Below are 12,623 nucleotides of genomic sequence, written 5' to 3' on the forward strand. Positions count from 1 at the left end.
CACACAGCAGAAAGACAACCTATTATCAAAACATTTATCACATACTGTGATCACATAGGCCTCCTACTATAAGACTATGAAGTAACACCTTAGTAACACAAAGAAGATGGCACTTTTGCTTAGTTTACAAATTAAAAAAAAAAAAAAGAAAAAAAAATTCACCAAGAAGATGAGGTGGAATCATTTCATTAGCAGAGAACATTAGAAAAGCAGAGAAAATGTTTCACTAAAAAATGCAGAAGCCTTCACGTCCGATTATTTCTCTTTACATCAAAGGGAGTAAAAAACATCCCAGGGTTCACAGGAAAAAAAAATCAATATTTCAAAAATTTAATTTCTCTTCTGTTTCAGTTCTGCATATTAGCCTCCCAAAAGGTTCTGAAAATGAAATATACCAGCTTCACTCATGGTTTTATTTTGAAACTAAGCCTTGTCCTTTAAAATACAGAAAAATACCCATGAAGATATTGAAACCAAGAGCCATGCACTCAATTTTTCAGATATCTTCCAGAACACAGCCCACAAATATGGGGGTCATTGCTCTTCACCAGGCATTCTCTACTCTATGTCTAAGAAAAGGATGTGCTGTCATCTTTATTAAAAATCTATGTCCTATATTGGTTAATTTTGAAAAGATAAATTAAGACTAAACAGCTGCTAAAACAAAAGAAAAAAAGGGAGAGGAAAAGTGATGTAAAATTTGGTGATATTTGGACCCTGTAAACTAACAGAAATTATTTGTAGGCATGTTGCTGTCATCCACTCAGATCTTCAATACAATACATGCTTTCCATATGCAAATTACACACATTGCAAATTCCAACCTAAATATTGTATATACTCACTTTTCCTCCTCCTTTTCCTCTTCTATTTGGAAGTACCACCTTTCCTTGTCATGACAAGTCAAGATATGCCCACAGGATGCATGCATCTGTGCACATATATGCACCTAAAGAGCATCCAGGGCCCAGGGACAAGCCTGTTTTGGCTGCAGACGGTTAAGAAATCAGGGGAAAGAACTAATCTCTTGCAGGTTTAATTCTGGGTATTTAACACCAAAAGTGTTCAAAGGAAAACCCTAGCAACCTGGTAGCTTCTAGATGCACCAGCTAAGAATGTTACAAAATGTGCTGGAAATTTCTTTCTTGCAGTAATTGATCTCAGTCCAACAGCTGACCTCTCTACACTCAGCACATTAATCTACCTTCTAGTCCATCCAGCTGGAGCAGAAGGTTGGGTCCATTTAGCTCAGCTAGGTATTATATCTCTCATTTCAGGCAAATCAGATCCTGGAGCACACAAGACCAACTCTACAGCTCACAAGACTCCCAGAACATGTGGGGGTTATTTGACTGCATGAGACACTAACATAATTTCTGCCACCATGCCTGGCCCCAGAAAGAAGATGGGCACAAGATCAACAGTGATATGAGGCCACAAAATACATTATTGACAGTAAATGCTGCACTTGCTGAGCCTGCAGTGATCCCCACCATGGCTGTTCTTTGGCCAGCTGCTATCAGAGGATGTCACACCCTCCACACAGGCAGTGGAGAAAATGATGCTCAATGGACAATGATGGAAGAAGAAAAAGTGCAATTTCTCCTACAGGTCACATTCATTTATAGCTTTTCCTATCCAAATCAGCCCTCCATTAAGATCTTCTTGCCCTCTTTCCTTCCTGCCTGCCTGCTGCTGGGGACCCCAGTTTCCCACTCTGCTTCTAGAGTCCAGAAGATGTGACATCATGTTAGAAAGACCCCATTTCTCCCCCTCATATACAGAGGAGGAGAAACCTGCAGCTAGTGAGTGAAACCTTTCCCCAGCTGTCCCAGGACCATACACAAGCAGCAAAACTGTATATGAAAAAGGGAAGGAGATCGCCATTACTGTTATATAATTTTTCAAATTTTTCTAGATCCATGTATCTGAAAACAATATGTTGCAATATGCCACAGACCTAAGTTTGATATAAGTCTTTTGTACAACCTTTAAATTTGTTTCACTAGCATGGAGAACAGAGCTCTTGCTAATTTGTCTCAAGTGGCATGTAGTTCTGAATTTTCTTCTGTGGCCCTAATACTAGTATTTTTGAAGGAAAATAGAGACTTCATTAACTATAGATAGCTGAAAAAAATCAAGTAGGTAAAATTGAGCTATGAATGTCTATTGAGTTTGGAAACACTAATATTTAGTTCAACAAAGGCACATTCATTCTATATAATACTTGTTTGATATCTATAATCAGTATTCTATTTCCCTGCCCTTGAATAATGGTACATTCTTAAAGGATCAAGAGAAAAAAAACAGGTTTACATGAACTGGTGAAGGGCCTTGAGACAAGCCATATGGGGTGTGGCTGAGGTCACTTAACCAGGAAGAGACTGATGGAATCACTGGGATCTTCAACTTCCTTTAAGGGGAAGAGGAGGGGCAGGCACCAATCTCTTCACACTTGTAACCAATGACAGGACTCGAGGAAATGGTATGAAGATGAGTCGGGGGAATTTAGGGGATATCAGGAGTGTGGCTGGGCATTGGAACAGGCTCCCCATGGAACTGGTCCCAGCACCAATCCTGTCGGACTTAAAAAGCATTTGGACAATGCTCTTGGGTACATGGTGTTACCCTTGGAGTGTCCCATGCAGGGCCAGGAGCTGGACTCCATGATCCTGGTGGGTCCCTTCCAACTCAGGATATTCTGTGATCCTGTAATTCTATGAATTTCCAAGAACCATTCCATGTGGAACAAAAAAACACTGACAGACCGTCAGCCTTTCCTTTAGAGCACTGTTGACATCCTGAGAAGTACTTTGTAGAAAAACATGTTCGTTTTTGCCTGGCTCACAATAACTTAGCAGTAGTTTTATGTTAAAAGAATATTACCGCAGTTCGGGACCTTCATATCCAGCAAGGCTGTCTTCTTATTGTTATCATCTATGCAATATAAGTCCTGAGTTTCTGTGTAAAACTTGGTCTCTTGAAATTTCTTGATCCACATGATTTCACAGGAACATTTGAATGGATTATCCACCAATATCCTACAGGAAAAAACACCAATTTTTTTAGAAGGTTAAATGTGCCATGCATATAGGAAAAAAAATTGAGGGGCAGGGGGGCTCCAAGCATTCAGTTAGGTGAAAACACAAGTTAGTTATTTAGGTTAAGGAAGGCAGGATGAACCCTTTAATTAAGTGGCATAACACATGCACCCTTGGTAAACTCAGGGCAGAGTAAGCTGCCAAATTGGTAACAGTTTCCCTGCAGGGAATTAAGGGCTGCGCCCCCTGAGGGCCCAGAATATCATAGGAAGGAGAGACCACAAAAGGGATTTGGCTACTATTTCAAATTCATCAGGAGCCCATGGAGAATGGCCGCTCAAGAAGATCCATTTTATTTAATAAATCAGGAAGTGATTAGAATTCATCTCTTCTACACCTGAGCCACCACTCGGTTACCTCAGAAATGGTTTACTGCTGTGGAGCGGTAAATCCACTTTATAAAGTCAAACAGTCTCAGATTATACACACACTCTTCCAACTTTAATCACAAAAAAGGACTTCACCTAATTTTTAAAATTCATCTGCTACAACACTCTAGAAAAACCTCACAGTAAAACCATAGGCAACGTCATGAAGAAATACTAAATGAAAAAATGGTCCTGAAATAGAAATTGATACAGTACCCTGCCTGGAATTTAAACTACAGGTTAGCAGACCTAACAAACTGCAGTTTTAAAATTTAATAAAACTACAGAACAGTGTAATGCAATTACATGCATATTAAATATGAACTGAAACATATCTACATAAAGAGTGACCAGTATTATTTTTCCTTCTACTGGCATACATGAGATCCAATAAAATGAGTGAGCAAGTGTCTGTTTAAGGCATTTCACTGTCAGGAGAACAGTCATTCTTAATAAAGTTTCAGAGGTAATTTTTATGTACAGAAACTCAAGTTTCTTGCAGAATCTATGCTCACAAATGTCTCCTGAAGACAGGAAGTGTGCAAATCATGAAAAAAATGGTCTTATTAGAGCAGTTCTCCCAAAAGCCATCTCGAGTCCTTTGAGGTGAAACAACTGCAGGGATCCTCTAAAGTCTCTGAAGGAGCAATCTGTAATCACAGAAGTCATCCTCTGGACTTTAACACACAGCATGAACAAAAATTGTTTGCACAAGACATAGTATGAACATGATAACTCCTTGGATCAAAGCCTATCTCATGCATTTTCAAAACAGTGACATTTACTTCTATCTTCTGTTTCATCCTATCCTGAAAAGAGAAATTTCTCTTGACCAATGGCTGAGCAGTCTTCTTCTAGTGTTTTATTTTGTGCTAACCCCATCTAAGGAGTTAGGCACATCATTGGCAGGATGCTGGATGCATAATGCCCCTCTACAGACACTTGTGTGAAAGAAAAATTCTGACCTACAGAAAGCAAATTCTGAGTCTTTATCTTGTTTGCTCTAATTTTATGGCTGCAGTTCACTTGTTCTAGAAGAAACCTTCCAAAGTGGCATCTCCTTCTCTGTAATATCTGGTGACTATACTTTACTTCACTTTATTCTAAACTTCTCATCCCTTTACATTTTGATATGCAAAGGTACTGACAGGACAAACATACTTGTTTGTCAGATTGAGGGGAAGTTCTTCAGAAGCTATTTATGGCAACATTCATATCTCAGATTCACCTGCCAACACACTTCCTGCTCTTCTGTTTCTGATCTTATTAACAGAATTGTTCAACTATACTGATTTTACCACTGCTTGTTCTCCTTTCTGGCTCTGCTTTTATCCCTCCACTTCCTTTCCCTCATTTCCCCCACATCTGTTTATCTCACTTTATTATAACATTTGTTTGCATAACTTCAGTTTGTCTAGTCCTACACTCCTTCTCCCAAGTCCACAACACTCTACCTCAATTTTGTATCCCCTTTTTTCCTTAACTTGTACATTGTCATGCATTGTCTCCATACCTCAAATAGTACTCTCTTTAGCCTTCACACTATCCATTTTCCCCATATCTGGTTCACTCCCACTACATTTGCCCTGCTTCTTCATGCAGAAGCAACAGAACAACAAAGGACATGGAGCAATGGGAGAGCTTTGCAACTAGCTGGTCTCCTCATTGGAGAGCTCAACTCAAGTTATTAAAAAATATTCCAGTGAGCAGTGTTCCCAGGGCCATAAAGAGAATAATTATACCAACTTAATTATCAACAAAATATACCTAAGGGGCATAACTTCTTTTTGTGCCACTGAGATTTGCTCATTTCTCACATGCTGAAGTTCAGCTGAAGAGTACTAGGATTGCATGGCAGGTAGTTCATACTTGGATTGGCACTTTGGACAAATTCTAACTCTGATCTGAGATCCAGGAGGGCAACCTCCCTCTCCTCTGCAGCCACCAGATCTCCCAGAACTCCTGCAGGCTCTCTGCATATTAGCAGAGAATGCACAGGATTACCAAAATTTTGGATCATGCATCAATAAGAAAATATGGCAGATGTAACAGAGAATAAAAATGTTAGTATTGAAAAAAATCAATAAAGAAATGTTTACTAGTGCTTTCATTGCTAAACAATTACATAAAGTACATAAAATGCAACGCAAGAATTTGAGAAAATAAAAATACTCTTAAATAGCCAGCCACACCCCTATAAGAATATGAGAAACAGTCTTATATGAGTATGTGCAAAAGACTGTATTTTCACTAGTTCAAATACTTAAATAAACACCAGCAGTTTTGTGTGAAGTAATCTCACAATAAAATATCTTAAAGCTGAAGGAAGAGGCTATTTTGACCTCTACTTTACTTTAAAATATATACCTAACCTTCTTGAAGCCCTGGAATGAAAATTTCTCTGCATTTAAGTGTTCAGAATTGATGCTTTCTTTGGACCAGAACTGCACTTCTAATTCCTCTACCTTCACGAGAACAAACTTTGAAGTGTTATTCTTCCATTCCAGCCAAAAATAAACTTATATTTTAAGAAATGACAACTTACAGATCAGACAAACCCAGATGGCGAAAAGGCTTCTTGGACAAACTCGAGAGCTTGTTTCTGGATAAATTGCTATGGCAAAAGAGAAAGATTGCATTAATTAGAATTGCTTCTTCTTACACTAAAAATACAGTTTGTCTCTCTTGAAAAAGCAATAAAGGACTAGAACCAGCTCTAAAAGTCCTTCGACTTCAATTGTAAAAGGGTAGTGCTCAGTCTTGATGGTTTCAAGGGCTGGAGTCCTGTCAGCATGTAATGTCAAGTACATGCAAAATCAAACTCAACAGGGATCAATATTTTCACTTTTAGCACTTTGTCAATTTCATAAAAGCAGCAGATTTAACTGTGTTTCAAAAGTATTTTGTAAAGTCCAGGTGTTAATTATATGCTCAATTTATTCATGTGAAATGGGTGTATCCCTTTCTTTGATGCTGCACCGAACTCTGTACTCATATAAGCCCTCCTCACATGCTAGCACACATCCACATCAGAGCTTTTTAGTTGTTCTTTTCAAATTGCATGTGCAATATGCACCCACATGGAAGATCAAAAGGAAAACTGTAAAATGCCTGTATTGGGCTTTTTTATGTCAATTAAGCATTTATGGTTTCCAGTGGTAATTAAGTGAAAGGTCTTCTCCCAATATGCAGAGCAAAGAAATGTTGATTGGAACCAGAAATACTCCTCCCCTCACAGCTTACAAAACTGCTTTCTCCACCCCAAAGCAAAATAATGCTTGTTTTGTACAGTCTTATCAGTCTATGAATTGAAGATAGTGAGAGCAGTAAACTGTTTAACTGCCAGCAGTAAAGCACAGATCAGTGTTATGAACCAAAATACCATGAGTTTTATGTGGTATTATAAAGGTGCCATAGGGGCTCCACACTTACTGTTGTATTGCATCTAAACTCCGGGTTTAAATATCTATTTTTTTTTAAATCTGATTAAAGAACACAGTGTTTACTTCCAAACTTTCAGATGTGATCTTTGAGTACAAGATAATTTTCACAGAAATTACAAGTTGGATATTCTAAAAATGTTTAGAGCAGAATCAAAGAGATTATATTTCATCACTGATTCCTTCTGGCAAAGAAGAGCCTGAAGTTTACAAACTGACTGGTCCTTACATGTGAGAGCAAAACACAAGAGCTACTATTTCATTAGTCAGCTGAACTCATGGACCCTGATGAGATAAATCAACATTAAGGAGCAGTTTGCATATAGAACAGAAGTTATGTTTAAGCAAAAACTGTTACTATCCATTTTTTTCCTAGTATGCACATGCTTTGTGTTGGGAGTTTGAATAAAAGAAGCAGGATCCTCATACTGACTTGGGCTTTTGCCTGCAACGCGGAGCCACATCAAACCCCATCCGTCCATGGAAAACTCTTCACTCACCACACAGGAAGATCACTCCTGTTCCCACACTGACAAGTGGCATGTATGGAGGCCCCTGTGGTATTGCCAGACGAGGCATGCCTCTCTTACCTGCAGATCAAATAAATCCTACCCTTCCCAAAAGACAACCAGATATACAGAGCGCTTTACCTGCAGATCCCTGCTGTAAATGTATCACCTTAAGCAATACTTTGGCGGTAAATTTAATTTTATATATATATTTTTCATAAGGTGATCCCTTATTATTGACTACAGAGATGCCTACTATGGTTTTTTTAATTCATGTTAAGTGAAAAAAATCACTGTCAGGGTTATTTTGAAGAAGTTAATGATCCCACTTCCACTTCCATAGAAACAGAATATGAATTAATTTCCCAATTCAACTGTACACAAAAAGACCACAGCAAGCAGCCCAAAGAAAATTCATCTGAGGTTCTAAAGGGTTTTTTTTTATTATAGGAAAAAAATGTCAAGAGTAGAGAGCCTGGCCCCAAAGCGAAACTTAAGGAGAGGACTCAGATTCAGTCAAAAGTATGACTGTATTTTACATGAAAATATCAAGCTCACTTTAAACTTGCTAGCCCTAATTCAGCTAAAAGCAAACCAGTGGCAATATGAGTAGAGCAAAACCAGACTGAGAAACCACATAAAGATTTACAGAGCCAGCACCATGAGCAGAGTTCTATCACCGATAGTGCTTCTGAAAAGGGGCGGGAAGAAAGGAGGGAACAGACATAAGGAGAACTGGGAGAGAGGTAAAGAAATGGCCATTTTGCTACACTCAGTCTCCCTCCACAGGCAACACCCTGCTCTGCCTATGGCTGGAACCAGTCCTGTGTGCAAGCAAGGGGAAATCTGCTGCAAGGTTGATCTCAAATGGTTTCCTTTGGCCGCCTTACCTAAAGTAAGGCAGTAGAGATACAAACGCATTTTGATACCTGGCGCTGTATACACACACTACACTTGCAATCTATGATTCAGTGATGCACTTAGACACAGGCTAGCACATAACAACGACTATTTTTAAAAGTTTTTATAAATAGGCACTTGCTGTGAAATGTTTTCACATTTAAAGGCACTGACAATATACCATGCATGTGTATAACACAGGTCCATCACAGTTAGCAGCAAATAAGCTTATAAACTACAGCACTACTAAAATGAGACTGTTGGCTAACAGGCAGTGAAAACACTAAAAATTAGATGAGCAAGGCTATTAATTACAGTTTAATAGCATCTATTGTGACATTTATTTTCCTGTTGTTTACGTTATTACTTAATTCTTCTTATGATAGAAAATTTTAGAAAGATACCTGGACTACATAAGCTTTCCCAAGAAAATAAGGAAATCACAAAAAAGGGCTTGAGAAAATGCATGTTAATAAGTATCTTTTAAACTGGTACTCTTGTATGATTCATAAATAAATACTACTTTTATATAATATAGCTCCTTAACTACATCAACAGACTTTTCATAGAACAAAAAAGAAAGCTGTAACAGTATCACAGCAAAAATAATGCTTATAAAGTTACCTCAATCTTCAGAAAAATGTCTTTTGTTTTCTTTATGGGATAGTAAAAAATTTGGTTCCAAATAAAATCTAAGACTTCTCAAGGACCTGTAGTGTACATTACCCTTGCAAAATGAAATTCCTTTAGTGCTTAATAGTTTTCACTATCCCAACCACAACAGGAGCTATACTACCTTCATAGGCAGTCAACAGGATTTTTATTGCTGATGACAACAAGCCATGATTCACTGGGGCTTTCAGAAACATTTTAGTGCATAATGACTTGCCAAAGAAAACAAACAAAGGCATTTTGCAGGGATAACAGATCAGCCTCAGTAAAAAATACCTCTGTACTTACTGCTTTGTCCTGTGCATCTAGAGCAGCTGGTGCCACTTAATATTTTCCATCTTATCTGGGTTTATCCTGTGTCTGACCACATTACTAAATCCCCACCAAAAGAAAACACAGTACGAGACTGGATAATCTCTTGGTTCATAATGTAACTATTCTGCATCAAGAACTCATCTATATCAACCGAACAGATGTCAAGTCAGTCTAATTTGTTTCTAACAAGGAGCTTCATGAGTTACAGCTCTACCAAAGTCTGCTTACCAGCAGATACATATTCCCAGTTTGACTGCATGCTCAAATGAAGCTTCTCCTATGGCTGAAACACTTTAAAGGCATCTTATCCAACTAGATTGTGTAAAGCCTAGCAGCTCACATATGTACAGTGATACTTTTCCCTCAAGTGGTGACTTTGAGAGGGTCTCTCTGTTCTATTCAACAGCCAGTTTTCTGAAAACTTGTTTACCTGTGTAAGTTTTGGTTAAAAGCAAACACTGGAGACAGACACTCTTTGTGACTGCATGAAACTCTTTTCCCTAAGGCAACAGGGAAAAAAGCCTCTCAAGAGGATCATACCAGTTATCACACTTTCTGTGTAGTCTACCTGCCCAGACAGCTGGAAAGGTCTTCCAAAATTCTACTGATCTTTCTCCAAACTAAATTCATTATTTCTCACACTGAACTCATGTTCATGGAGAGAACTGATTCCTTTCCTCATCATAACTGCTCTTCTTTTAAAGATAAGACAAGCATAGAAGCATAGAAGCATAGAATAGTTTAAGGGACCTTTAACTGTGATCTAGTTCCAATTCTCCAACATCTTCAACTACAACAGCTTGCTCAGAGCCCCATCCAATGTAACCCTGAATGCTTCCAGGATTGAGGCATCCAGCATGTCTCTGGGCAACCTGTGTCAGCATTTCATCACCCTTACTGCAAAAAACTTCTTCCTTATATCTAATCTAAATCAACCTCTTTGATTTCCAGACCGTTATTCTTTGCCCTATTGCAATGATGTATGTTCCTTTTCAATCTTCTCTTTATTGCACTGAACATATCCAGACTCTGAGCCTCCTTATATTATTTGCTTTACAAGCTTCTTCTGGCTCCACTGCTCTTCTCTGTAGCATCTTTCAAGATGAGTAGATTCGGTGTCCTAATATATATACAGTATTCCAGTAGATTCCCTCAGAGTGGCTAATGCAATGGGGAAAAGATGTAAAAATGTAACACAATATTCCTTTCATCCCAGACTTGAATTTGCTTTGTTCTGCCTCATTGCACAGAGAGAGAATCCCACTTCTTTTCCAGCAGAGTCACTAAATCTTCCTCTGCAAATATGCCCCTCAGACAGCATGTTCTTATTGCATATTTCCACAGCCAGTGCACATCCACTTGGCTTTATGGAGTTTCATAGTTTACAGTCATAATTCACTGAGCAACTGTTACACGGGCAAACACTTGAATTTACTCTGGAACATACTTCCTTTATATTACCAACTGATTACAGTAAAAGCTCTTTATTAATGATTATATGAAGTGATATAAATTTCACAGGCTCACAAGGCCTGGTTCACACTCCTCTGGTGACTGTTCCCTATTAAGGATAGCAATTACTGTCTAGACAGAAACGGACATTCACGTCCACTTCCTTACACAAATTAATTGCTGTTGTTTAGAAAACACCAGTCAGAAAGTGATTCCATCTCATGAGCAAAGCAATCAAATCAAACAAAACCCTGTGTTCTTTTCCACAGTTCTTTCCTTTTCAAGGAAGTATCTTACAAGGCCAAGGTTTGGCATTATGACTTCCCAATCTCACTAGGATAAAAGCAAAGCATTTGGTTAAATGTCAAAACAGGTTAGTGTTCACCTATTGAAGACATATGGACTAAAGCAGGCACTTTGAATATCTAGCTAAAACAAGGTACTTGTGAGAAACTGAGTCACTCACATGATCTCAGTGTTTTACTGGACTAGATCCACAGTTTCCCAAGTAAGTAGAAAAGTGAGCTACTCTATGTCTGTCACAAACAGCAGGCACAAAAGTTGTAGAAAGAGAACTTTGATCAGTTCATCCTTTGCTAAATCTAAAGCATAACAAATCTAGGAAAACACAGTCAAAAAGATGTACAGGTACAAATTCTGCATCCTGTAGGTCATGAACTACAAATCACATTTGGGTGTGAAAGAAACATCGTTCCTACATTCTGCTCTGGGTGCATTAGTTCTGATCTTGAGTGAGCTTTCTAGGTGAATCACGCCTAGGACTTCAGTTCACAGCTCTATCACAGTCTCTCTGGGCACATACAAGCATCAAAATATTAGATGTGCTCCACGCATGCATCTCCTGCACTGCAGCTGCTAAAACATGTTCAGCTCATCAAATCAGACTGGAGCTAGTCAAAACCATGTCACTGAGCATGATGCACAGTGCGGACATCATACCCTCAAGAGACACAGTCTTTGGACTACATTACTTATCACAAAAGACACAGTACACATCTAGAGATGGAATAAAGAAGTGGATGGTCTTTTCCATAAAAATATTATGTTTTCATTATCTGCTGCTTCCTTACTACATATGTCTTATTTAAGGGCAATTAACAATAGAAGACCATTCTAAGTCTGTCTTGTTAAAATGTTTTTAAATTAAGCAAGCGGTAAGAGACAGAAATAAATTAACAATAAATAAATAAATTAACATGAGTTGGGCAGTTATGACTTAGAATGCAGACACTATTCTTACTCACATGTATTGTAGGTTCACATTTTTCACAAATGCATGACGGGACACGAATCTTAGGCCTGAATCCACCACAGTCCTAGGAAAATAAATAAAACTATTAAAATGTTTAATTTAAAATATGATGAAAAGTGTAATGAAAATATTAAAATATTAAAATAAGAGTTTGGTTTAAATCTCTACAAGGCTGAGCTGCAAGATTTACAACTTTCCTCAGTAATGCCCAAAGTTAGACATACATGCTTCTATTAAAAAATACAGAAGAAATAGTTGTATAAAATGTATCTCATACTCACAGATTTTTAAGTCCAACATAAAATCCAACCTCATTGTCATTGATACTTTCCAAATTTGGCTGGTTTGCGATGTAACTGTTGAAAAAGCAAAACAGAAAGAAGTATATAAGTGAATCCTTCCTTGACTTTCTGACTCTTCAGAAATCATGCACTGATGTATGGAAGTCAGTTATGATTGCTGACCTACTGTAATTAGTTCTAAGTCCTAATTAGACCAGCTGCAAAGCAAAAGTGCTCCTTAAAATCTTCCTTATCATTTAAATGGTACTTTGTGGGACAAAGGAGCAGCTCATTGTTACACAGGGGAAATGA

General features: G+C 38.1%; 1 protein-coding gene across 7 annotated transcripts in view; it reads right to left on the reverse strand.

Annotated features, from left to right (window-relative positions):
* The window catches only part of NTRK2 (neurotrophic receptor tyrosine kinase 2), a 198,183-nt gene that overhangs the window by 166,734 nt on the left and 18,826 nt on the right, over window positions 1-12,623 (reverse strand). For all 7 annotated transcript variants that reach the window (XM_054283145.1, XM_054283160.1, XM_054283148.1 and 4 more), the window contains exons 2-5: window positions 12,312-12,386; window positions 12,023-12,094; window positions 6,015-6,083; window positions 2,887-3,041 (exon numbers count right to left, since the gene is read on the reverse strand). In XM_054283145.1, the coding sequence (XP_054139120.1) occupies window positions 2,887-3,041; window positions 6,015-6,083; window positions 12,023-12,094; window positions 12,312-12,386 (371 nt within the window). The remainder of the gene's footprint in view (window positions 1-2,886; window positions 3,042-6,014; window positions 6,084-12,022; window positions 12,095-12,311; window positions 12,387-12,623) is intronic.

Source organism: Melozone crissalis, unplaced genomic scaffold (genome assembly GCF_028551555.1).
Source record: "Melozone crissalis strain CALT ecotype California unplaced genomic scaffold, PUWL_Pcris_2 ptg000005l_1, whole genome shotgun sequence".
Classification (NCBI taxonomy): domain Eukaryota; kingdom Metazoa; phylum Chordata; class Aves; order Passeriformes; family Passerellidae; genus Melozone; species Melozone crissalis.